The 26,653-nt window shown below is 39.3% G+C and overlaps 1 protein-coding gene across 7 annotated transcripts in view; it reads left to right on the top strand.

The window, feature by feature from the left end:
* The window catches only part of Large1 (LARGE xylosyl- and glucuronyltransferase 1), a 464,139-nt gene that overhangs the window by 254,964 nt on the left and 182,522 nt on the right, over positions 1 to 26,653 (top strand). For all 7 annotated transcript variants that reach the window (XM_075976475.1, XM_075976470.1, XM_075976476.1 and 4 more), the window contains 2 exons: positions 867 to 949; positions 14,556 to 14,679. In XM_075976475.1, the coding sequence (XP_075832590.1) occupies positions 867 to 949; positions 14,556 to 14,679 (207 nt within the window). The remainder of the gene's footprint in view (positions 1 to 866; positions 950 to 14,555; positions 14,680 to 26,653) is intronic.

Here is a 26,653-nt window from a genome sequence, read left to right as displayed (position 1 = left end):
GTAGTCTGCCCAATAGGAATGGGTATGAATCTGTGAAGTTCAAACTGTTTTGCTGCACAGACCCTAGCAATGCTACCAACCAGAGATATACCCCCAAGAAAAACTACAGGCATATAATAGAAGTAGTTTAAAGGGGAAACTATAGTTGCCACAAGGAATTCTACTGGAAGGATGTGTCCTCCTGAACATATTGTACCTAAATAATGTCATCATGAGTCATAGTTGCTGGACAAGTAACTTCAGCCTTTGTTGTTTGCCCTGCTTGGTTTCATTTTTGCTGTTGTCTAGTTTGTCCTTTGTTTTCTTTCATTACTCCATTTTCAAATGAGAGCATTTATTGTACCATTTTATATTAGAAATGTCTGATTCATTTTCTGATTTCATAAATACAGTTATGAATTGGCTTGCTTCTCAAAAGAGGCTTTGCTCTGTACTTTTGAACAGTGGTGAAGATGTTGAGTTACAAATGTGTTTTGTAAGTTTGTACTCTGAACCATAACTTCTCAGTTTGAAAGCTCTGAATGTTGGTCCATCGTGGCACATTTCTTCTCTTTTGCCCATTGCCATTATCTCCCAACTTGAGGGTTAGGGAATCACCCATTTGAGCCAATAACTATTGCAGCCATCTCTAAAATGTAATTGAAAAGAGTCTTGGTATCCTCCCAATGATGATAGCTCATAAACCTATTAAAAAAGACTTTAATAAAACTGTCTCAAGTTATTCTCCATGACTGCTTGCGGTGCTTTTTGTTTCCTATGATCCCCAAAAGAAATTAGGACGATTTTTCTCTCCGGTGGTCCTACAAGGCAGGAAGGCCTGCTTCTATCTCTATGATAGTTCATCTTCTCTTTTCCTTTTCTTTCAGACTATCCATGTGGCTATTGTCTGTGCAGGGTACAATGCCAGCAGGGATGTTGTCACCTTGGTCAAGTCGGTCCTCTTTCACAGGTAAGAATAGTCTTTGCTTGTACTCCTGTGGATTTGTGTATCCCTGACCACCTGCATGATGCCTTGGAGAATGTTATAGAAGAGTGTGCTTTTGACCCATTTAGATTGCCATGAAAATGTATTTTTTTCTCCAAAATATGAGTAAGGATGTTGCATTAAGAATGCTTAATAGCAGGCGTTTAGTGTTGCCCAGCCATGCTTAGATTCAGAACTATGGGAGCCTCCAAGGACATCCCAACTTAGATGCTTCAGTTTCTACTATCCCACAGTTCTTTTTCTATATTCCTATTGACGGATTATGTTGTGATCTGTACCACATCCCATCTAAAATTCATATTAAAGTTTTAACCCTTAGTACTTTGAAATAAGACTGTTTGTAGATATTTTTTTAAAAGATGGGATTAAATTAAAGTAGGCACACTATGGTGGACCCTAATCGAATATGACTAGTGTTCAATATATAAGATTAGTACAGACACATTCAGAAGAAAGACTGTGAAAGTACCTAGGCAAGGAACTTGACTTCACAGGCTTCAGCCTTCCATCTCCTAGAACTGTGGCAAAATGAGTTTCTGTTTCCAGCTAGTCAATTGTTTTAATTTGCTGTGGTACTTGGTTATTATAAAATAATACCCAAGGTTGACTTGCCCATTTTTCTGAGTACTTCTGGCTGTCGGAAATCCTTCTTTATGTTAAGCTAAAGGTAATATCTGGTAGACCTTTTGGATCTCCATTAGACAAGTTAGAAGTTTGATTTTTTTCCACTTGGAAGTAGAGATACCTCCGAGGTGTCATCTTTTTTCTATGCTTCTGCTTTTTTTTATGGACCTTTCTTCCTTCCCTTTGATATTCAGGTTTATTACCTGGAAATACTTGAGGTCACCTCTAGAACTGAGTCTGCAGTTCTAGGCAAAGCCCTGTTCTGACTTCTCATCAAAGAAGTGGATAAAGCTCATCTGTAGTTACAACCTATAGTATAGACAGATACCTATGAGAAGATTGAGTCAGGCTCCTGCACATTCTCTGTAGAAGGAACCTTTTAAGAATAATTCTCAGTTCACCTGAGTAGAGAACACAGCATAGCCACTCAAATTCACCACCTAGATCTACCAACACTGCAAGAATTTGGATTTATCTTTTCTCCCACCTTCTATCTCAGTTTCCCAACCATTCCTTCTGTCTGTGGTACCATGCAGCGCTCCCTCTTGGAGATATGTCAGGTTGTGTCTCCGCTCTCCATTAAGCTCTGGCCCACTAGTTGTTAACCTGCATATACCATTCCTGGTTCCCGGCTTTCTGTTCTCTATATCCATCCTCTCTTACTCAAGAATGGTGTTTCAGAAAGGAATGTCTGATCTTGCTGGATCTATTCATGACATTCAATGTTAAAGAGTCTAGAACTTTATTGTCCCAATAGTTGGACAGTCAGGCACCAATACATTCTTCATAGTGTTTTCTTGATTGTGTCTGTGGTGCTATTATGCTTTGCCATTCTGGCCTGGTTTTAGCTCCCTGCTTTCTCTGTCATATGTCCTGTCAACCCATTCCTTCCCGAATTCCAAGCCATCAGTTGTCTTCTTACCTTATAAGATTTCACACAGGCACTAACTGTAACAGAATGCCTCCTTGCATCTCTCACTGTGTGTTCAATCACCTAGTTTATAGCCCACAATACCCTGCCTACATTTTTATCATACTTATTATGGTAATCTCTATGTATCTATAATTCCTTCTGTAGCAGAATACAGGACATTTGGAGACAGAAACCATGACTCATTTCTATTTATCTCAGATACTTAGAAAACTACTAACTAGTAAGTGTTCATTTGTTTAGCAAGTGCTTTTGGGGAAGTCCTTTAATAAGAAATCTGAAGATACATATTTTTACCTAAGATACAAATCTACATTCAGTTCACATTCATGCCACTGTTGCACCAAGAGGCCTTCAGCAAATTACTTTAACCCATTGTTAGTCTGTTAACTTTTGCTGTAGATCAGGTTACTCCCAAGCTGACTTTTACTGTATTAATGTTTATTCATTACTGAACTCTGTGGCATGTCTCTTGTGCTGGTAACATTGTGTAGCTGGAATCAACTGGTTTGTTGACAAAAGGTCACATTTCTTACCTTCCAGCATCAAGGATAGGGTAGAAAAAATGTGGTAACAAAGCAAAATATAACAGTAAGCAACAGTAGGTGGCAACTCTTGCTGACACTCTGAAGCTATGATTTCTGTTGTATAGTATAAGAGATCATAGGAATGCCAGGTGCAAATTGACTGAGTCTTCCTATGTGAAGCCAAGTGTCTGAAGAACATGACTGTATTCACTGTGCAGATTCTCACATTTGTGATCCCCATACCCTCATTGCTGAATGCAATCAGGCACTATGAGGACTGATCATGAGTCAGATGGGAGATTCTTAGCCATGATGTCATTATTCCTTGTCTGTGGTCCAATAGAATGTCCCTCTCTGATGAAATCCAAAAGCCTGTTCATTGTGGAACGAGTGTGTGTAGGATTAAAGATATTTATTTTTTTCTATGCCTCAATCATGATAAAATTTCAAATCTGTGATATTGTTTTTCAGCAAAAGTTTCCTTCCTGTTGTTTTAGTTACACATCACATAAACTGGTAGTTGTTGAAACTGTAAGAATTCTATCAAGAATAAACTTTTACTTCAACAATCTATGAAGCACAAAGATGTTTAATTTTAGAATGGCAGTTTTATTGGCAGCTGTGAAGGCATATCATTTTTACCATCCTTCCATGGAGCTGTTCATATCCAAGAAGAAATCTTGTTATTCATGTGTGTAATGAAGATGAAGACTGCACCGTGGCAATGAGTACTTGGCTGTTCTGTGACAAGTGCCCCCTGGAGTTCCTTCCTCATGTTGAAGTGATACAAATAAGAATAATTGTGATTTGATTTGCTGCTGGTCATGATTTGGATATTAAAGCTGAGACTCTCCAGCTATAAATAGCTTTATTGCCATGAAGCATGTTATGGGGATTAACTAAGTCATGATTATAAAATATGTTGACAATTGAATTATCTTCCTAATGTTAATAATAATAGAATAATAGTGGTATAGAATGTTCCTTTTGGTTGTCACTGTTAATTACAGTAGTTAGATTTATTTTCCAGACAAGATTTTCATTTAAGTCTTGCTTTGGTATGTCAAATCAATTTTACTTCTATAATATGCTTGGTGACAGTACAGTGGACATGCTCTATTTTAAAAGATAGTAAGAGACTGACATGAACAGTTACATACCAGTGTGACAAAGAGCATTCTCCAACCTTCTAGAAAGAAATTTCAGAATATCTGCCAAGGACCTTTATCCCACATGACTAATGAAGGGTCTGTGTCTTAAAAGGATATCCTAAAGTTCTTTTATTCTTTTATTTTTGTGATTATAATATAATCTTCCTTTCCGCCCTATAATCCCTTCCATATACTCCTTCTTGCTCTCTCTGAAATTGATGACCTCTTTTTTAATGAATTGTTTATATATATTTGCATATATATATATATATATATGTGCATATATATATATATATATTCCTAAATATATGTCTGTCTGTATAACCATGTAGTTGGACTTTTCTTTGGACTACCAGCTCACAAATAATGACAACCCCTTCCCAACCATAGTGCCCTGTTTAGAACATACAGACATATTCTGCTGTTTATCTGTCCAACAAACACTGGTGTCATTATCTCCCTACACCAAATTCTGTTCTAAATGTTGTCAGGATACTAATGTGCCCAGTTCTGTGCCTGCTGAAGGAAGGTACTGATGCAAATCCCTCTTTCACAGACAATACAACTGAGGACCAAGATGGTTAAGCCATTGTTCAAGATCACATGTCCATGATATAGATAGAGCCAAGTTTAATGTCAAGTCTTTTGGCCCACCACAAGTAGCAAGAAATTTCCTGCTTTTAATATCATCACCATTATTTTACTTTTCATCATCATTTTTGTTGAAGGTGTAGATATCATTGTTGGAATGTCATCATTATCTTTCTTGCCATAAGATTTGTACTTGCGAGGTGCCAAACGTTGCATACACAAAGAACTTAAAAGCCTGGTCATCCATGTTTCTAGTAAAATTTAAGGCAGTATGGACAGATGATGCCTTTGAATATATAGAAGCCAGTAGGGGAACTAGGAGAAGTAATTATTTTCCTCAGATGTTAACTTCAAGTGATATCTTGTATATGAATTCTGTTCCTGCTCAGTAGACTTTACCATCCCTGTAACTCTCTAGAGAAACTCAAGCTTAAAGAGGTTAAGTAGCTCATTTAGTGTCACCATTGAGTAGATGTTTGTCCATCAGTTTTAGTCTCGGCTCTGCCAGTATCTAGAATCCATGGTGTTTTTGCTATTGCATGTGGTCTTTTGATTTTTCTAGAGAGTTGTTCTTTTATCCTTTATCTAGTAAAGTGCTTTATTAAGCTATCTATGAATCTTCCCATATTATTGAAGCCAATTTGCCTCCTCCAATTAAAGAATGCTCTGACCCCATATCCCTACTTCTGGAATTCTCTGAAATAGTTATGTATTCACAAAGGACGATTCACAAAGGACTGCCAGTGCCATCACTGGCTCTTTTCTTTGCCTAAAGTTGATGTTGTGTTGTAAACCTAATAAATAAAGGTTATCTCTGCTCCAGGGGCATTTTGTATTTTTAATGAAAACAATCCTTGGATTGCCTTGTGGGATTTTTGGCACTTTCCTTGCAAGATAAGGAAGTGAGGCAGGAGGGAAAGCAATGGTTTACTCATCTTTAATTTCTGCAATGCTGTATTTATTATACCCCGACCTTGAACACAGGAACAGTTAGGAAGGAAGCAGAGGCAACAGAAGTGCTGCTCAGTAAAAGTGTAGTCTGAAGGATCTTCTGGAGAAAGGTGCATTTCCTTGCCTACATGGGAATACTCGTTCTCACACACATGAGGCTACTGGGTATTAGGATATGGACCAAACCATCTATCAAGGAAGAGATCTTTTTCCATGGGCCTAAGGCTGTTCTTTTGAAAATATGTTTATAGTGATTGGTATAAAAAAAAACCAGAAACCATCTAACTTAGATATGATGCCATCATAAAACTAAAGAGCCTTACATTATATATTGGTTATTCTTCATGAGTTTTTATTAACTTTAGTTTGTGAATTTCCCTTTGTTGTAAATGTGTTCTTAACATCTATCTACATGATGCTCACATTCCCTTTACACAAAAGAAAAAACAGAATCTACAGTCTCTTGTAGATTGTGGTATTTGCAAGACTCTATCATTAAATCAATTCTTCCTGAATTAAAGAAAAAGGTAAAGGAGACTCAGAAGCCACCTGTGTAGAAGATAAAAACATTCCCTTTATTAGTTATTCTTGAGTTATAGATATTCACTAACCATGGGTGCCATCAGGCTGTTCTCTGTAACCTCCAGAACTGGATATACCTTCTGGTCACAGCCCAGCCTGGAAATACGCAGGCTCTCCCACCTAGTCATCTGTGTACCATGCGGGCTAGGGTTTCCAGTGCAATGAAGGATCTAGAGCAGCCAAGCAAAGCAGGCTAACCCACTCACACACTCAGAGAATAGACTGTCGTTCTATTCTCAGACAAGAAACCATTTGTATAAGAATATTCCCATAATGTAACTGTACATTGAAAGAGAAACATTCAGTATTCCCAATAAATTTATCATTATTCAACTATCATAACCCTTCACTATTAGGCCCTTTTCATTGACAAGATGAAAAAAGATGCCCCATATCTATATAATCACTCAAATCACCACTCCTTTGTCTCCTCTCTGTCCGTAGACTTTCCTAGTCTGCACATTTTATTGCCATGTACATCATTTAGTATTTAGTCTTTCTTCAGTGGCTTCTCTCCCTTCAAATGAGATTTCATGATTCTTCCATGACATGAAACTTAGAAATTTATGCCCTGGGAATGCTGAAGCATGCATGGGCAGCCCATATATGGCAGTTCTGTTGAACTTGCCCATATTGGGTTTCATGGTCTAATTTGATGAGAATGACTGACCAGGTCTCTTCCTCAAGAGGGCACCAGATCTTTTACATATATATAGTGCATGTGCTAATACTTTATTCTATTTTCTTGTGCACTAATGTCCTTTTGTATGATTATATTATTCTGAGGTGATCGTCAGTTGACAGCCACGTTCATATTTACTTGTTGGCTAGTAGGAATGTCTCTGCTACACGTAATTGTGTATAAGCTTTTTGATATAGACCTGTTTTCATTTTATTTATAGTTTGTTCTGTGCTAAGGGGGAAACCCCTGCAGAAATGTAGCAATCTGCTCTGGTTCCAGAGAAAAGTTGTCTTCTGTTCTCTCCCAAGGGAGTTTCCTAGTAGAGGGATCAGTTGCTTCTTCTGTTCTGCTCCCCTAAGGGAGATACTGCTCTGTGCCAGTGAAAGAACATCTTCACCCAAAACTCTCTCAAGAGGTGTATTTGGGAAAGAGGAATCCAGGAGAGAAGCTGCCTCTGCCAGGGTGGATAAGGGCAGCTGCCATCTGAACAGGCAGAGTGGCTTATCTTCTTAGGGGCTCAGTTTTGGCAGGGATATTTTCGGGGAGGGAATTGTTCAGATTTTGATCCCCTTGACCTTGACTCAGCTCAGATTGGCTAGATTAGGTGCTCAGGGATTGGTAGGTTTTCTGCTCAGGAGTGCCTGCTTTTCTTGTTGATTGGCTTTTTTATTCAGTTGGTCATGGGGAGTTTTGACTCTGGTTCTAGGGCCAAAGTTTTTGTTTGGCACTGGTTTCAGGATCAGGGTGTGTTTCTTTGGTTCTGGTTTCAGAACCAAAGTGTTTCTGGCTCAGGATTCAGGTCCAGGATGGGTTTCTTTCACTGTCCCTAGTTTCACGGTCAGGGTGGGTTTCTTTCACTGGCTCTGGTTTCAGGGCCAGGGTGGGTTTCTTTTACTGGCTCTGGTTTCAGGTTTTCTTTGGCTGACTCTTTTACTCTGTACTAGTAGTGCAGGAATCAGGTCATTTTCACTACTGATTAGAGAAGCAAAACATCAGGAAAAAAGTGTCTTAGAAATCGTAGGGAGTCCCAGCAAAGCCATCATGTGATACATGGGAAATTGGAGTCCTCTTTTCACAGTCAGATTTTTCTTTTGGGCTGCCAGTTCATATATGACAACACGGAGACTTACTAGTTGTGAAAGTTTGGCCATTAGGTTAGGATTGTCCTACTGACTCTTATAACTTAAATTTACCCATATTTTTTATTAATCTACATTCTACCATGTGGCTTTTACCTCTCTCTCATTCTGTGTGTCTGACTTGTTCCACGCCTCAATGACTAATGTATGCCTCAATTATCTTCTCTTTCTGTGCCCTATGTCCCACCTACCTCTCTTGCCTAGTTATGGGCCATTCAGTTTTTTATTACCTAACTACAACACATCTTCAGGCAGTATACCGATTTTCTGCAACAAGTCTTGGTGTTCTTAATCTCATTTATAAGAGGATTTAAGAACAGAATAAATGGAAACTCAAGGACAAACCCTGAACTAAAGTGGAAACTTGAAGACAATTTATTAGTGTTAAAAGAAAAACCCCAGGGCATATAACCTGTAAGTCTTACAGCTGCCTGAAGTAGAAAGCTGGTTAAGATAAACTGGCTAGGAGGTAATTCCTGTGGCTTCAGGAATCCAGGTAGCAGTAGTGGAGCTTTAGAAAAAGCACAAGAAAGTTCAAAGCATTAGTTAGAGAGTTTAAAAGCACACCTTGCAGCAGCACTAGCTAGCCAGCCCCTGAAAGAAAATGACAGGAAAAAAAAAGGAAAAGAAATCAGGATTCAGGCAGGAAGATAGACCCAGCCAAATTGAACGTTATGGCCAGTCTTAGGGCCTGCACATGGAGGCATGAATTCTGGAAAGGAAAATAGCATTGCCTTAAGGTGAACCCACCCTCATGGGCCAGCTACCCTTGACAGGTTCCAAACTTCTTTACCTGGATTAAATATTGAGGAAAGAGATTAGGGCATGCTTCCATCTACGGGTGGGGTCTGTTCTTTAACCTAGCGCCCTGAATTCATCTCAACAAGAATTGGAAAAGCTCCATTGCTTAAAAACAAAAAATAACAGCAGCAAAAAAAATCTAAACTCATCATCTCCCCCTATCCCTTCAACCCACTGAGTTTAATTAGGGTTTCTTGCTTGCTTGTCAGTGGAAAGTTATTTTCTAGAACAAGGCAACTATATTTTCATATGCATTTATATGATATATACATACATACATTTTTGTATGTAACTAGTAGAGAAAATTGATGAGTGCCTCGGAAATGGTATTTCTGTGCTAATTTTCATTTTATTTTCTATTTTTGAGAAATTTTTCAACTCCTTCCCTAAATAAACTAACTGTTGACAATTCTATCAGTAATGATTATTGGCTCAGAGTCCTCCCCAGCCAAGTTATTGTTATGATTTTATTTTAAGCCTATTAGTGGGTGTGCAGAGCCCTCTTCTTGTGGTTTTACATATCCCTGAGAATTAATGAGACTGAGTCTTTTCATATGCTTATTGACAGTTTATAAATCTGTCTTGAGAAATAGCTATTTAGAACCTTTAGAACCTTTTCAGGATTTTAATTGGCTTGATTGTCTTTTTTTTTCTTTCTTGGAGTTGTAGAAGATCTTTATCACCCTAAAAAAATCCCTCATCAGATATCACTTGCAGATATTTCTTTCCTACTCTGAGTAATATTTTTCACTTTATTGATGTTCTTCCAACCATAAAAGTTCTATTTCTTCTCCTTTCTTTTTTTGGCTTCAGCAATTATTACATGTGGTCTTCTCTTTGGGGTGCTGAGATGAAGGTGCCGGAGTCATTAAACTCCTGACAGAATCTTCCTCTGGATCTGCAGGTAGACATCCTGCTGTCCCTTCCATGTTATGGTGAGCAGGAACAGATAATGCAGTGAAGTAGAGTTCATCCCCTCCCCCCCCCGCCCCCGCCGTTCTCTCTCTCTTTCTGCTTTAGTGATGTGTCATTTTTAAGAACAGCATAGTCTTTCTTCACTGTTAGAGCGTTTACCCTGGTGAGCTAACATGTCTGAAGATTGGTCAGCAAAGTTACCTCAAGCCAATGTTGTTAGAGTCTATTGTCTCATGCCTAAGAAGAACAATGAAATATAAGAAGCAAGGACAAGGCTGAGCAGAACAAATGAAGGCTTGTTAAAAAAAAGTAAGAAATAAATCCTGAGATGTAGGGGACCAAAACCTTCTTGCTACCTTGCCCCATAGATGTACTGTAGGAACTAGATGAAGATTGAAGTAGTCTTTATTGAGGCTGGACATTTTTAACACGTGAAGGCCTGAGTCCATAAGGATTTCACATATCCTATACAAATTCTGTCCATAGAAGCAGAGCTACTCTTTCTTGTGTAAGAAATAAATTTGGAGTCAGAACGAAAGAGAACACCACTCCAGTTGAAGTATCTGGACAAGGCAAAATATTATACTGTTGATCCAGAGAGTGCTCCAAAGAGCAAAAACATCAACAAGAAGTATACCTCCTATTTATTTTAACTAAAGTGTTAACTCTTTTTTTCCCCATTGGCTGGCGTCTTACCTTACAGTCTTATTCACCTGTCCAATCTTAATGAATTGTTACATAGAAAATGAAGGAGGAAAGGGAAAGGAGCTTCAAGGGGAAAAGGGTCACTGTTCCAGGCTATGAAATTCCTAGAATATAAACCTGGACTTGGTGTAAGCAAAGATTGTGTTTTTTTGTTTGTTTGTTGTTGTTGTTGTTGTTTGTTTGTTTGTTGGTGGGGGTGTTAAAATACTTGAAAAAACAAATTATTGTAAGTTGTGATATTTAAAATTATTTTAATTCCTTGTCTTAAGTACAAGTTTCAAGTATTTTTAATATTTCTTATAAATGCAGGGGAAGCTTGAATGTGTTGTGTGATTAGTACATGATCCACCATGGTGCCTGCCCTTTAACTGCCTAAACAGAGCAATTCAACTCTAGTTTCATAAAGTAGATACACAACCTAGTGTTGAAGAAGTCCCTCCTCTCTTTCCTTCAACATGCTTCTCATAGTGAAGTTCCGGTTAACTCTGTCAAACTGTGATGGAATTTGGATCATCTTGGTCTTTATTTTTTCATTAAACAAGACAAGGAATTATTTCTGTAAGAGGGAAAGTATGGAAAATTCTGGGGGTTATTAACAAAATGGAGTTTTAAAAGTCCAGTCTTAATTCAGTATGGTATAGGGGGGTTTCCTATATTTATGATTAGTTAACTTTGGAGCAGAGGTCAGAAGGTAGTGATTCCGAGGTACCAGCAGGCTCACAAACTTGCAGAACTGCATGCTGCATTTCTTGAACTGTAGTAGGCCATGTACCTTGCAAGTCCCATTATGCCAGTGAAAGTAAATAAAGACAGTTACTTATGAAATCGGAAGAACCTTGCCACAGACAGCTCACGTTATTCCAGAGGGACCTGGGCAGAGCATGATGAGAAGATGTGGGGCTGCTATGGGTAGGATGGCTGAAGAGAGCTGCCTGGAGTTTATGACTCTGGAGCTCATTTTATAGAAAGAACAGGCGAGGGTCACAAGTGGATATGGAACAGAAAATATCCAGAGGAGGAGGAAGGACTTCAAAGACATGAGAATGTAGTGGAGGACAAGGTGAAATCTTCAAAATCCCTGTTAGCTAGACCCACATCAGAAGCACTGGACTGAACTCCCAAGGTCCAGTTGAAGAGCAGAAGGAAGTCAGGACCACGAGGGGCTTGGTCCACCCACCGAGACAGTGTGCCTGAGCTAATGAGCTCACCAACTCCATCTAGACTGGGATTGAACAAGCATGGGATCAAACTGAACCCACTGAATGTGGCTGACAATTGGCAGACTGAGAAGCCAATGATAATGGCACTGGGATTTGTCTCTACTGCATGTCCTGGCTTTTTGGGATCCTATTCTATTTGAATGCATACCTTCCTAAGCCTGGATATACTGGGAGAGCCTTGGACTTCCCACAGGGCAGGGTATCTTGCCCTCTCTCAGGGCTGGAGGGGGAGAGGGAAGGGTGTGTAGGGGAGCAGGAGGGAAGTGGGAAGAGGGGAGGAAGTGGGAATTTTGATTGGTATTATTTATAAAGTAATAAAAAACAAAAATAAAAAAAATCCCTGTTAGCTCAATGTGGGAAGGTAGATATTAAAATATCACACAGTGGACGGAGAATTATGGGATTGTTTTAGAGAGAACAGGATTTATAGAGTGAAATATATGTTGGAGGAAGCAATAGTCATGAAGAAAGAAATAAAATATTCGTGAGATGGCAGTGAAGGTTGGGTGTAATAGTAACAGCCATCATCAGCCAAGTCCTTGTCCTTCTGATCTCTATTTTATTTGTTTCATATTACTTAAGACCAGTTCATGTAGATTGGTAAATATATAGATGATAGATAGATAGATGCATGCATGTATACGTTCATATATACATGCATAGAGCTATAATTGATCAAGCCCATTTTACAGATTTTAAAGCTGAATTTTGAGGTGAAACCATTCGTTTTTTACAGAATCTCGATAAGTTAAAGCTAGTAGATTTATCTCCTGAGATTCAACTTGGAACCCTATATGGAGTGGCCTCTAAAGTTTTGTCATTGACTAGGTGTTGAAGTCATGGGTTGTGTGAGATGGATGAGACTCTGTTGCTAGAGAGGGTAAGTGATATTTGTTGTTAATTCCAGAGATGCAAGGAAAAGACCACTGATCTAAGTCATCATGGCCAAATTAATTAAAGCAAATGATTGATTAAAGCAAGCATTTTTATTTATGTACAAACGAGATTGAAGAGGTAAGCGTTAGACATAGTTTTATAGCTTAGGGGTAGGAGGTTTCTAAATGGGGGACTTGACAGGCAAAATAAGCTAGGTTAGCTAGGCAGTGGTGGCACACACATTTAATTCCAACACTCAGGAGGCAGAGGCAGGCAGATTTCTGTGAGTTTTAGGCCAACCTCAAATAGGTCTACAGAATGAGTTCCGGGACAGGCTCCAAAGCAACAGAGAAAGCCTGTCTTGAAAGATCCCCTGCCCCCCAAAAATGGCAGGTTATAGTAGCAGAAAATAATCATAACAAGTTAATTATAACAACATCCTGAAACAATGATGTAATTGCAAGGTGGTTATAACAAGGTAGTAATAGCAACAAGAAGTCATAGCAAGGTAGTCACAGATAGTCTAGTAATTTTTTTTTTAATTGAAACAAAGGCATGGTTGATGTTTCCTGGAATAGGCTTACAGAACCATTTGTAGTTAAGGTTGCTGGTGGGTCATAGCCCAGTCCTTGAGGAATATAGGTTTAATTTTAAACAGAAGTGAACCTATTTTGTTTTTATTATAGGATGGCTTTTAAGCCTAAGATCACCATTTATCAGACTCAAGAAAGAAATGCTGTAGGAAGATTTAGGACTCATTTCCACTTTTCCTTGTATTGATTACTTTTCATATTATAACAAAAGATTTGGGATAGATCAGTTTAAGGAAGGAAGGATTTATTCTGTATTATGTTCAAAAGCATACTCTTCTCATACCAGTTTCTGGCACTTTTTACTCATCTCATTGTTGTAAGAAAATACCCGGGCTGGAGAGATGGCTCAGAGGTTAAGAGCATTGCCTGCTCTTCCAAAGGTCCTGAGTTCAATTCCCAGCAACCACATGGTAGCTCACAACCATCTGTAATGAGGTTTGATGCCCTCTTCTGGCCTTCAGGCATACACACGGACAGAATATTGTATACATAATAAATAAATAAATATTTTAAAAAAAAGAAAGAAAATACCCTAACAACATCTGCCTAAGAAACGAATACTTTATTATGGCTTGAAGTTGCCGAAAAAAATCCTAGGGGATGCCTTTCTTCATGAAGGGGAAGGCAGGAACACAAAGCCAGCTGTTCATCTCTGCAGTCAGCAAGCAAAACATGAACAACAAGTGAGCTTAGTTATAAAAACTCATATTTACTCCTAGTCACTTACTTCAGCAAAACGCTACCCCTAAAGGTCCCATTATCTACCACAACAGTGCCTCCAGTTGGGGCCCAAGTATTCAAGCACATAGGGGACATTTTGTATTCAAGCCACTGAAGCCCCCAGAATCTTTGCCTTTGTGTCATACTTGTGTCTTTGAGTTTCTGGGGAAGTATGTTGACAGCCATCCACACCTGTGTAAGACATGGCCTGCTGTCATTGTATTTCTGCATTAATGCTGGCATGTCAAGCTGGCAGATGCAATAATTGATGCAATTATTAAATATGTCCTACTTTAGATTCTTAGAATCCAGATTTCCTCATAACAGATGTGAGAATTGGGTCTTGCCTTCTGTGGTGCTTGGTTGTTTACACTCTGAAATGCAGAGGTTGAGGGAGATGTCCTCTATCTCTTGCATCTCTAAAATCCTCATCAAAAAGCACTATGGAGCTACATGCCTGATTTATTTCCAAAGTGGCTTGTGACACTGCCCCACATCATCAGTTTGCAACAAGATTCAAATCCCTTAATGCTTTTTTGGAATTCTCCTTTTTACTCCACAGGCGGAACCCTCTGCATTTCCACCTCATTGCTGATTCTATTGCGGAGCAGATCCTGGCTACGCTCTTCCAAACCTGGATGGTACCTGCAGTGCGTGTGGACTTCTATAATGCTGATGAGCTCAAGGTATGGAAAGGAAGAAGGGAGAAGGGAAAAGAGTTCTCTTATCTGCTGCAACTGGGGACCTCAGTTTTGCATAATTAATTGACTATTATAAGAATAGGGACCTCACCTCCTAGTTGGACATGTTCTGGTTATAACTGTTCTTATCTAAATTTATCATTAAGCAACGTATTAGCAAAACTGGCCTTCTAACAGATTATCTACTTTGGTCTGGGCAATTCTAGATACCAAGGAACTCCATAGAAGCTGAAGTTCACTGACCTCGATTTGTATCTAAACATGATCTGTGGTACCATAGTAGGTAATCATTTTGTTGTTCATTGAGGTGAACATTGACCTTAGAGTGACAGATCTTACCTTAACTCTATGTACTGTTACCGACTAATCACAAGACACACATCAACCACCTGTCCATGGTAGCCTGGTTCTTTAGGGACAGAAAGGTTATAATCCTAAGTTTTGGGGTAGGAGTTTCTGATGAAAGAATATATGCTGATGCCTCAAGACGAATTCCTGAATAAATACTACATTAGGAACTTTTAACTAATAAAATTCATATGGACATCTGATTCCTTTGTTTCAAGTTCTTCTATAGTGCCACCTTGCTTGCATGATATTTGGGATTGTGGTCTAAAGACCACTGACTGATTAGGGCTTCCAAGTCCACTTCTTATCTGTCTCTACTTGAAGCCACAAAACAATCCCACACCAGTTAAGAATTAGGGATAATAAAAAAGGGTCATTTATTTGAAGAGAAAAACTTACAGATCACCGTCCCAAACAACAGTCCTCTCATTGCAAACAAGAAACAGAGAGTCTGGTGGCCAGAAAGGGAGCCAGAACCAAGAGAGAGATCACTGGATTCCCACTGCTTCTTAAAGTAAAAGAGACCATGCCCAAGTGGGTGGTATCTTAAAAACTATTGGCTGAAGGAGAGCTCGTGGCATCTACTCATTGCAATAAACTCCCTACACTTAACCATAACTATTAGAAGATACCTAATATGTAGCTTCTCTCCAATGGTGCACTCCTTTGCTTATTCTGTTCCCTCTATCAAACTTTCTCCCCTAATATCTTGTCACAATGTCACCCATCCCTTTATACTCAGTGGCACTGCTTTCCTTTCCTTTTTCCAAGAAAGAGCAAGAAACTTCCTATCCACTTGTCTCTCAGCATTTTATCTAGTCTGTGTTTCTTAGACCTCATGCAGCCGAAGGTAGCTATCTATGAATGCATCATGACACAAAATGTAAACTTACTTAGATCATGGTAAGTTGTGTTTGTTTGTGTTCCCATTTTTTTTAATTTTCTTATTTTTTTTTATAAAACACTTGCATAAATCTTGAGCATGTAATATGCAAATGACCATATTATGTCACAGTGTTAAAATGATGAGCTGCCATTGGAGTCTCGTAGTACCTCTTTAATGAAGTAAGAAGATGAGAACATACTAGGAGGTTTAGCATCCTGCTATTGTTAGAGGAAATAGTAGCTTTGAAGGAAAACACTGACTTTCTGTACTAAGCACTTTGGGAAGGAACAGATAGGTAACTAGGTATGGGACTGATTCTGGCAAATAGATTCTTTTCAGAGCCACAAAGCCATTATAATTTTATTTCAAAGTAATAATATTTTAAATAGTTTGATCATGTTGATGCAGGCTAGAATTTCTGATTTTCACATATTTTAGGCTCCGAGGGTGATCGAGATGTTCAGAATTTTGCATTTGGGGATTCTCGTAATTTGTATGTCATTCCAATCTATTCTGAGGTAAAATTGATTAACACTCTTATAAAGGCAAACACAAAAGTTGCAGAGTGACTAGAGATGCTTTCTCCCTTAACCCTTTGCTAACAGAGTCAGCAGTCAGAGATGGGTATGATTCTTTTCCACCCAGGTAACTAAGACATGGGTATCATATATGGTTAGAATGTATGTACCAAAGACGGGAAAAATCTAAGAAACAAAGAAATGTTCGCCTAAGGTAGACACGATCATCTGTCTTTAGCAGAAACTCAGGCTTTATTAAAATTAATAAAAAGGGAGGAATTTGTGGAGTTCATTTCTACCTTGTCTGAAGTTCAGAGGGTTTAAGTTTGCTCAAAATTGTTGACAACAACTAGGGCTGCACATCCTGACCCACAGTGTGGTTGCTTGGTCCCTTTGATGTTAAGATGACCAAAGGTCAGAAAATTCAAGCATACTTATGCTTCTTTTTTTGAATTAGGAGTTTGACCTAGGGAGTGACTCCCTTCAGGATACTTGGTCTAGTGTGGGTTCACTGCCTAAACAACAAAATGGTTTTCTCATAGATTCATGGCTTGATGGCTTAAAGTATTGAAACAGGTAACTGTTCTAGTTGTCCTTTGTATCATGTTAAAGCTGTCTTTTGTCTTCTTCCCCCTGTATTGGGGTATAAAAGTGTATGGAAATTAAACACAGGTGAATGTCAGTATTCGCTGAACCTCCCTTCCAATACTATCTTACGTTTTCTCTTTTTATTATTTTTACTTGTATTTCATACTTTTTCTAATGTGCATGTCCCTAACCTTGTAAGTGGTATACTTGTCAAAGCTGGTTTCTTTTGCTGAGGCTATGATATTGGGGGAAACTGCCTGCGCCATCCTTACCTTGGAGATTCTTTGTTCTGTGCATTTGTTGGATTACATGTTTTTCCATGAAACTTGCCATAGACCATATTTTCATGCCATCCTCCGATAAGTTGCTTGTGATAGTTTGAGAATGATTCCCATAGACTCATTTGTCTGAATATTTGGCCAACAGTTGGTGGAACTGTTTGGGGTGAATTTGGCTGTATGTCCTTGTTGGAGGAGATGTGTCACTGAAGAATGCTTTTGTTGTGCCGAAGTTACTGATCCCCCAAAAAAGAAAATCCATGGAACAGGATTCTGATGTGAAACATGAGTGTTTCTAATATATAAATTCCAGTTTGAACAATACCTGCAGCACACCAACCCAGTGGATGAGGGAAGTGCATTGCCAAGCCTGGGGAAGGGAGAACTTTTAAAGGGGAAACGCCATAATCAGGAGAGTTCTTGTCCTGTCATCTTGGGACTGGGTAAGGAGGGCACAGGATAAGGTAGTTTCTGAAACCATTGGTCAGTTTTTGGGCACAAAAAACTCTAGCAAAGAGCCATTAATAACCGACAAAGTATCTTCAAGGGCAGGATGCCTCCTAGGAGTATCTGGACCTCGTTAAATTTTATGACCCTGCTCCTTAGCTCCTTAATTGTCAATTTTCAGGATATTCGTTCAAATTCGTACAAATTGCAGAACATTTCTGGAACCGAGATCTCCCCCTCCCCCACTCATTATATGGCTTAAAATGAATTCCCTAATAGAGTTTGCAAAGTCAGGGTCTCACACTCTGAAGTTTCAAATGCCTGCAGCTTTAACTCCCTATACCTTGTAGTTTTTTCTTAAGATTTGAGCTCTCAGTTACTGCTCCAGTGCCAGGAATACCTGTCTGTGGCCCTCCTCCCTGACATGATCTCAAGGAATGCTAACACTCTGAAACTGTAAACTTCAAATAAACTTTTGGCCATGATGTCTTATCATATTTGAAATGTAGCTAAAAACCATTTAATATCTGTTTGTTCCCTGGATTTTGTCCCTGTTGTGTGCCTAATTTGGTACCTGGTTAAGAAAATATTCGCTATATAACTGATACATAGTATATTCAGTGCTCTTTTGTTATTTTGTTTTTAGTTCTGGGGATTTAACATAGGGCCCTCCCTAATGCTAGACATGCACTGTACTACTGAGCTATATTCCCTCTCCTTCATTTTACATTTTGTTTTCAGAGTACCTCACTAAGTTTCTCAGGCTAGTCTGCAACCTCTGATTATCTTGCCCCTGCCTCCTAGGAATTGCAATTATGGGCCTGGGTCACCACGTATACAGCTCTAACACTGGGTTATTTAAAACAAAAAGGCAATATTTATCTTTGATCTCAAAAGAGGGTCACTACATTTCTGAGTATGATTTGGGGTCTGTGTGGGCAGTCAGATGTCTGCCTGCCTGTGACTTTGTAATAGTGATTCTGTGTGCACCAGCCTATCCACCAGCCCATATTCCAGTAGTAGCTCTGGGACCTATAAGTAAGCATTTATCTCTTTCTTCTCTCTCTCTCTCTCTCTCTCTCTCTCTCTCTCTCTCTCTCTCTCTCTCTCTCTCTCTCTCTTCCCTCCCCCTCTCTCCCTTTCCCTCTCCTCCCTCCTTTCCTCCCTCCCTCCTTTCCTCCCTTCCTTCCTCCTTTCTTTTTTCATTTGTTTGTTGAGACAGGGTTTATCTGTGGCTTTGGAGCTTGTCCTGGAACTAGCTCTTGTAGACCAGACTGGCCTTGAACTCACAGAGATGTACCTGCCTCTGCCTCCTGCATGCTGAAATTAAAGGCATGTGCCCCTACCACCTGGCGTTTTCTTTCTTTTGACTATTCTACTTTTCTTTTTCAGACAGTGTCTCATATGTAGTCAGCATTGGCCTTCGAACTTACCATGCAAGCCCATGCTAGTTTCAAACTCATTATGAAACCAGGATGATTATTTTTTTATGACAAGTACCAAGAACAGAACACATTCATATGTCATACTTTAGATGATATCTGGGAAGGAAGAACAGGAGGGAAGCAGATGTGCGATGTGCTTTGTAGTTTTGTTCAACAAGTATGTCATATGGCACATCTGTAGACACAAGTAAGCATCCCCTTTTATGGCTGGCTCTTAAGAAATTACTTTGTACAGCTCTTGGAAGTGACATTTCCCAGAAACACTCCTGTGGGCCCCTTATTATGTCTGTTAGTGTGGAAGATGGAATATGAGGGAATAGGAAATTTATGAGGGATGGGTACATGATTAAAAACAAACTGTAGGAAACCCAATATGGACTGGTATACTTATTTCCATAATGATCAATTTGTGTGGATTTGCAAGTAGGAGTCTCAGGTTTACCCATCTTTGAGGCCTGTAGAATGCTCTCTCTCTTCTTGGTACTTGCTTGATCCATTTACTTGTGGTCTCCAGATCCCTGTTTCAATAAGCCACCAGGACCATACTTTCTGTGCTCTGAGCTATGCTCAAAGCTTATAGCTCTGAGCCTCTGGAGAATGGGATTTATTTTGATATAGAGCTTTGTAGATGGCTTTTACCTTTTGAATGAGATAATATGAAATAGGAAGTTGCATAATTTACTAGACACAGACAGAGTTTTAATCTGAAGGAAAAGTCTGTAGCCATTAGAAAATGAGGCCTTGCTCAGTGCACTTGAATTGCTCTCATTTGGGGTCCCTGGGCTCATGCGTGTAAGGTCTATTCCTTTTAGAGTGAATGTGTTGTTTCTAGTATTCTCCCTACTTCTCCTCTGCTCCCACAATTTATAGGCTCAGTTCTAGTATCCCCATTATATGGATAAACACTGGTGTAATCTTATACTGGAGAGGTTGTGGGGAAAAGGGAACACTTCTGCATGCTGATGGGAATGCAAACTGGTACAGCCTCTTTGGATGTCAGTGTGGCAATTTCTTAGAAAATTGGGAAACAACCTTCCTTACTACCCAGTAATGCCACTTTGGGGTATATATCCAAAGGATGTTCAATCGTGCCACAAGGACATGTGCTCAACTATGTTCATATCAGCATTGTTTGTCATAACCAGAACCTAGAAACAACCTAAATGCCCCTCCACTGAAGAATGGATAAGGAAAATGTGGTACATTTACACAATGGAGTACTACCACACAGCAGAAAAAATAACATCTTGAATTTTTCAGGAAAATGGATAGAGTGAGGTAACCCAGGCACAGAAAGACAATTATCACATGTACTCACTCATAGGTGGTTTTTAAACATAAAGCAAAGAAAACCAGCCTACAAACCACAATTCCAGAGAATTTAGACAACAATGAGGACACTAAGAGAGATTTACGTAGATCTAATCTACATGGGAAGTAGAAAAAGACAAGATATCCTGAGTAAATTGGGTGCTTGGGGACCTTGGGGGAGGTTAAAAGGGGGAGGGGAGAGGCAGGGAGGGTAACAGAGAAAAATGTAGAGCTCAATAAAAATAATTAAAAAAAAAAACCCTCCAAATCTTAGCTGAACACTTCGGAGTCATGTAATAGTGGTTCTAATCCCAAAACTGTATTAACTCCACTTTGTTGAATCAGTCTGTGTTCTTCTCATTTCTTGTGTAGCCTAAGATATAAGTCTGCTTAGACAAAGGTCCTGAAAACTTTTGAAGCTGTTCCTATTCAGACTATCCTAAAGAACAAATGAATTAAGCATGAATCCTCCATTTAAAGGCCTGCTGAGAACAGACCTTCCTGCTAGGGATAACAGTGACCTCCTCCAGTGCTGCAGCTGAGGCTTGTGATGGCCCAGCGGCTCTCATCTAAGGGAACTAAATGATCATCACAGTGGACAGTTTGCTTTGAACAAAACAGTTCTTGCCAGCTTTCAGACAAGGCCCTGTGTGTCTGCTAGCCTTTTTTCTTGCCCCATCTGGCACAGAAAGTCACTCTCTTGCCACCACTTAGGTACCTCTGATGCTGAGTTCATAAAGGGAAGTGGCTAAGGCAATGGCTGTTTCATGACTCACCTGTTTGGTGGGGAGTCTTAATTTATCTCCTTTTCTCTTAGCCCTGGTGCCTGCTCATTACCCATGTTACAAAGGTTATGAAGTCCGATTCCAGACAGTGGCTACAGAAAATGTTGACAATTGACTCTGCAGATTGACATTCCACTCATTTCTAGTGTGTAGAGAGGAAGTTCTCCGTAGACAGCTTTAATCTCTCAGACCCCTGTGGGTCTTCAGGAAGAACACTTCTATTGTTCCTCTTCATGGAACCATTAAGTGAAAGTCTGCCTACCCTCTCTATCCTATGAAGATAAACTTCCGAGTATTGAATTTTCAATTGCAGCGAAAGAAGCAAAGATATATTTTATATGTTGACGGAGGCCTGATATTCATAGCTTTTATAAAAAATGAGGCCTAGAAAGGCAAGCAAGGTATCCAAGATCTTTTCAATGATTATGTCTAACATAGACCTTTTCTCCCCAAATTGGATATAATATAGAGGTTCCACACTGGCAGTGACTTGCTTTAGTTAATGTGACTAGATATCCCTGATTGCCTGGGTAGTTCCATATGCTTTGGAGGCTCTGATCTTTGAGATGCCCAACAGAGGTCCCAGAGGGGAAATATGACTTGTGGTTTCTTGATACATACTAAAGTAACCAGAGTGATACACAACACTTAAGTCTTCAAGAGAGAACTGTAGCTCCCTTTTGGGGTAATGACTCAGTGTATCTGAATCATACCATATACTAGGTAGCACAGTGCTGGAACACAGTGGGCACTTACCTTTTCCTCACATGGCTGTCATTCACATGCAGATAGACCCTCATCAGGACAGTTCAGCTTATAATATTTCACCTTTACAGTAATGCAAAAGCATTGTGCATAGATTAAAGTGTACCTAAGATTTAGAACTGGTCTTTCTTTTAATAATGTCATGTAACAGATTCCTCCTATAATGCTGGATAGCAACAGAGAGCTGCAGTACTCAGTTAGCCCTGTTCTACTAGAGGAAACAGCGAGAGCTCTATGTTAAGACATGTTCCTCTATGCTAAGTTATATTGCTCAGCTGTAATTTTGGGTCCAATGCATTAATTCATTTTCTGATTTGCAACATTTTTGATTTAAAAAAGCATAATCAAGACAAAACCTCACTGAGACTCAATAAACATCTGCTTTTGAAGATAGTTATTATTTTTTCATCACTTGTACTTCCAGGGTGATTTCTGACCTCTCAAAAAAGGCTTGGTTTCCAGAATATTTCATAGGATTTAATTTCTTCCCCTCCTTCTTTTTCTAATTCTTTCTAGAAGGGTTAAATACTTTCAGGACTAGGAAAGATGCCATTAACTCATGCTCAGTAATATGTTTCTGGTTCCTGGATTAATGGTCCAGTTTCTGAAAAACTATCTGATTCCCATACCAACAGTATGTCTCTGACCTTTGTCAAAGAGACATAGGGCAAGGTCACAGGCTATACAGGCTAAACAAGAGCCGTAACTCAAAAGCATATGTACTTTATGTGTAGAAGATCAGTCACTGGATGCTGTGTTCTTCATGTGTAGACAGCATAAATGTCATCTGCCTTACAGAGCAGTCTTTTTTGTCAGGTCTTCCCTTCAACTTACACTTGGGAAATTTCATTCTATCTCACTTTTTTCTTTCCTTTGTTTTGAAACAGTGTTTTGCTTTTAGCCCTGCCTGGCCTTAAACTGCCTATGCAAAACAATTGGGCATCAAACTCACAGACATTCACCTGCCTCTGTGCTTCTGATCCCCAAATGCTGCAATTGAGGGCATATTCCACTAAATTCAAATATATCAAATCATCTTAATGAATCACAGACTCTTCATTAGGGTCCTCTGTTATAGCCTCATATTTTCAAATATTTCATCTTTGACTAGCTCATCTTTGAATGCTTCCAGAAATTTGAGATAATTCTCTTCCAAAGTATCTTTGTCATATTTGGAAATTCTCACAGACTTGTTTGCCTTGAGCTTCATCGTTCTGATTGTGCGTTATCCTGAATGAGGTTACACAGGCTCGGAAAGCTGAGCATGGATGTACTCACTTATAAGCCAAGGACCAAACTAGACAATCTGAATGTGGGTAACAGTTGTATGGCTAGAGTAGACTGTGGGGCCACTGACAGTGCCACCAGTATATCTTCCTGCTGCTGGTACTGACTTTTTGGAAACCATTCTCTTTGGATGGACACCTCGCTCAGTCTGGATATAGTGGGGAGGGCCTTGGTCCTTCCTTGGAGTAATATGCCTTGCCCTCTCTGTGGAGTGGATGAGGGGTGGGGTGAGGTGGGGGAGTATAAGGAGTGGGAAGAGACAAGGAAGTGAGAAACTGGGATTGGTAAGTATAATTTTAAAAGATAGTTTGTTTTCTTTTTAAAAAAAAATAAATAAAAAATGAAAATAGAAAATAAAAAGGAAACTGAAAAAATTAGATATCTACATGAAAATCCATAGCTAAATATTGTACTTGTCCTTATGTCTTAGCTTCTGGATGAAGCACAGGTTCAAAGAAGCACAGCTTATGTGGTGGCAGTTTTTACCACCAATATGGTTATAGCAAAGAACTAAAACCAAGGAGAGGTTTAAAAATATAATCAAGGTCAGCAGCTATCAATCTCCATATCCACTATGCAGAGGATGAATGGATTTTCAAATGTTTATGACAAATTTATATTGCTGATATGTCCCAGGACACACAAAAAGCCTCATTAAATTTCTGGCCCACAGTTCTGCTAGTGTCCTGGACCTGACTCCAGTGGAGAAAAATGATCCAATAGAAACTTATTTTTGAGTGAGAAAGTTCAGGATACTTGAAAGTCAGCGAAAGTAACAGTATCTTCATAAACTTTTATTTAATTCAGAAGGAAAAAAATTAAAATAGTGGCTATGTTGCAACCAGTACATGGATTTAGAACTTTTAAGTTTCTAGAATTGGCCAAGAACTACCAATGGAGATGTGTTAACAACCTTTGGTGCTCATTATTCAGAACCAAAGATAATGATGAATGAAACTAGCTTTCAAGTCAGTAATTGAAACATGAGAGCAGTGGTGTGACCCAAGGAAAGTAGGAGGGAAATAAAGTCAACAGCAAATGTCTATGAAGTAAGAAAAATAAAGGCATAACAAGTAAAGGAATTAATTTAAAAGCAGGTTCAATGGATGGGAAATGCCCAATCTTGTTGTAATTGAATAATAATGGAGAAAGTGCTAATAAAGAAAACAAGTTCTAAGATGGAGGATGTGTCTCTCTCTCCACACACACACACACACTCACTCACACACCACAGACGTATGCACAAATAAGATTAATTAATAGTTGGCATTTATTAGTCAGTCATGTACTTCATCATGTAGCACTAAGTGGACTAACTTGTTTATCTTGGCAGTGAGTTTTGGGAATGAGTACTGTTAGGATTCTATTTTTCAAATGAAAATCCTGGTCCCAGAGTTTTCTTGATCAAGGCTTCATAACCATGAAGTGCTGGAAAGGGACCTCATTCTTCCCTGTAAAGTCTGTGCTGATTTGTGAAAGTGAAGTTGTATTTGCCTAAAAGAATGTTTGCATCCTCTCCGTCCTTATCAAGAAAGCTGGTCCATTTTCTCAATGGACAGTACTCAGCAGAGAACTTCACTACTGGTCACAGTATAGAGTACATGATGGCTGAGAGCTCAATCTTACTGCAATGTGACACCTATAGCACACCATCTCCATCCTAGGCTTGGTGAATCTTGCAAAAAAGAGCGTTGAAGGAGAAAAAGCCAAAGCTTGGAAAGGAGTTCTCCAAAATTGTCTTCTAGACATGACATGGTCATTGTATATGAACTCACACAGCAGTGATTGCTTGGTTAAGACCTGCACATGATCAAGCCAGCCAATATTCAAGTTAGGGACAAGGGAGGAGATCACAAGGGCTACTCCTCCCTGAGAGCTATTGGTAGATAATGACTGCGGTGAGATGGTCAGCTCTAGGTATCCAGTGAAGGGGTGGGTCTTAATGGATAAGCCAAGAGTGAAAGAACTAATTTTCTTCACATTCTCTAAACTTACTGTTTTGTTCTAAATGGTTCCTTAAGAGAAGGTACTGAACCATCTCAGTTAGAAGCTCCCTCTGGAGATGTTTCTCTTGTCAGGAGACACCTGATAAGTGATAGGCTAACAGCTGCCATGACAGGGTATGAACCCAATAAGCAGAAAACAGATATGGGATGTAAGAGAGGGATCAGATTTCACTCCCTCACTGTGGGTTCTAGTACAAGCAGGTGCGCACACTGGTAGAAAAGTAGGAGAAACTGAGACAGAAAGTTTTCTTAGGAAGACAATAGTTATGTTAGTTGTCTAGATTTCCACTCACAGGTATTTAGTAGTATAAGTGTGAGTAACATACTACCCAGTGCAGAGTAAAATGCTCATACTTTATGTATTTTGTTATCCCTGAAGTAATGGTGTATACCTAATGAACAGAGACGCAGTGCCTCAGAGGAACAGGTGAAGGAGACTTGGGGAAAGGTAGTCAATGAAATGCTTGTCTTGAGAGCCTGACTTGGATTACTAGGATGAATAATGCATGTAATAAACCGGGTATGGTGTCACATACTTATAATCCCAGCACTAGGAAGACAGAAATAGGAATATCCCTGTGGCAACCATCTATGATCTATGTATGTGTGCTTGTGCATGCACACAATCACATACACACACACAAATTGTGACAACTGAGAAAATCTCTATGTTTTGCCAATAGTACCTAGTCATTCCCAAATTGGAATCTTAAAACATTGGGGTGACCCTGTTGCCCACCAAATGCTGACTACTGTGACTTCAGAGCAGATGAAATGACAAACTCAAAACACTGAACTCAGAGAGTAGAAAGCAGATTATGTCCTTTGATAAACCCAGTTACATGAAACACAGTGTTGCTTGCAATGGGTACATCCCCACTGTACTCCAGAGTGATTCTGTCCATGCCCTTTAGCCCAGCTGGCAACCCCAGTGCCAGATTCCCTTTTCCTTTTTTTTTTTTCTAATTGAAGTATGAGAAGTAAGCCAAGAGTTCCCAAAGACAGACTTGGGAAACACTCCAGGCTTTTTAGCCCTTATTCCATGTCACCAGTTTGATTCTGGAAGAAGGCCTGCCTGGGTGTCAAAATGTACTTCTTTGATGAAAAACAAAAGGCAGTGCCTCAAAGCCAATTTATTCTGTTTCCCTCATTTCCCTCAGAATTTTCAGGGACAGTGTTATCAGAAAAGTTCTCCACTTTTTAACAGTGATTTTATGGAAGGTCAGAAGAGTTTTATTCTGCCACTTACTGGCTGTGCAAATTGGGTCTATAATATGTTAAAACACATTGTCCTC

The sequence above is a fragment of the Microtus pennsylvanicus genome, chromosome 6 (genome assembly GCF_037038515.1).
Source record: "Microtus pennsylvanicus isolate mMicPen1 chromosome 6, mMicPen1.hap1, whole genome shotgun sequence".
NCBI classification, from domain to species: Eukaryota; Metazoa; Chordata; class Mammalia; order Rodentia; family Cricetidae; genus Microtus; species Microtus pennsylvanicus.
This window is presented reverse-complemented; position numbering and strand designations above follow the sequence as displayed.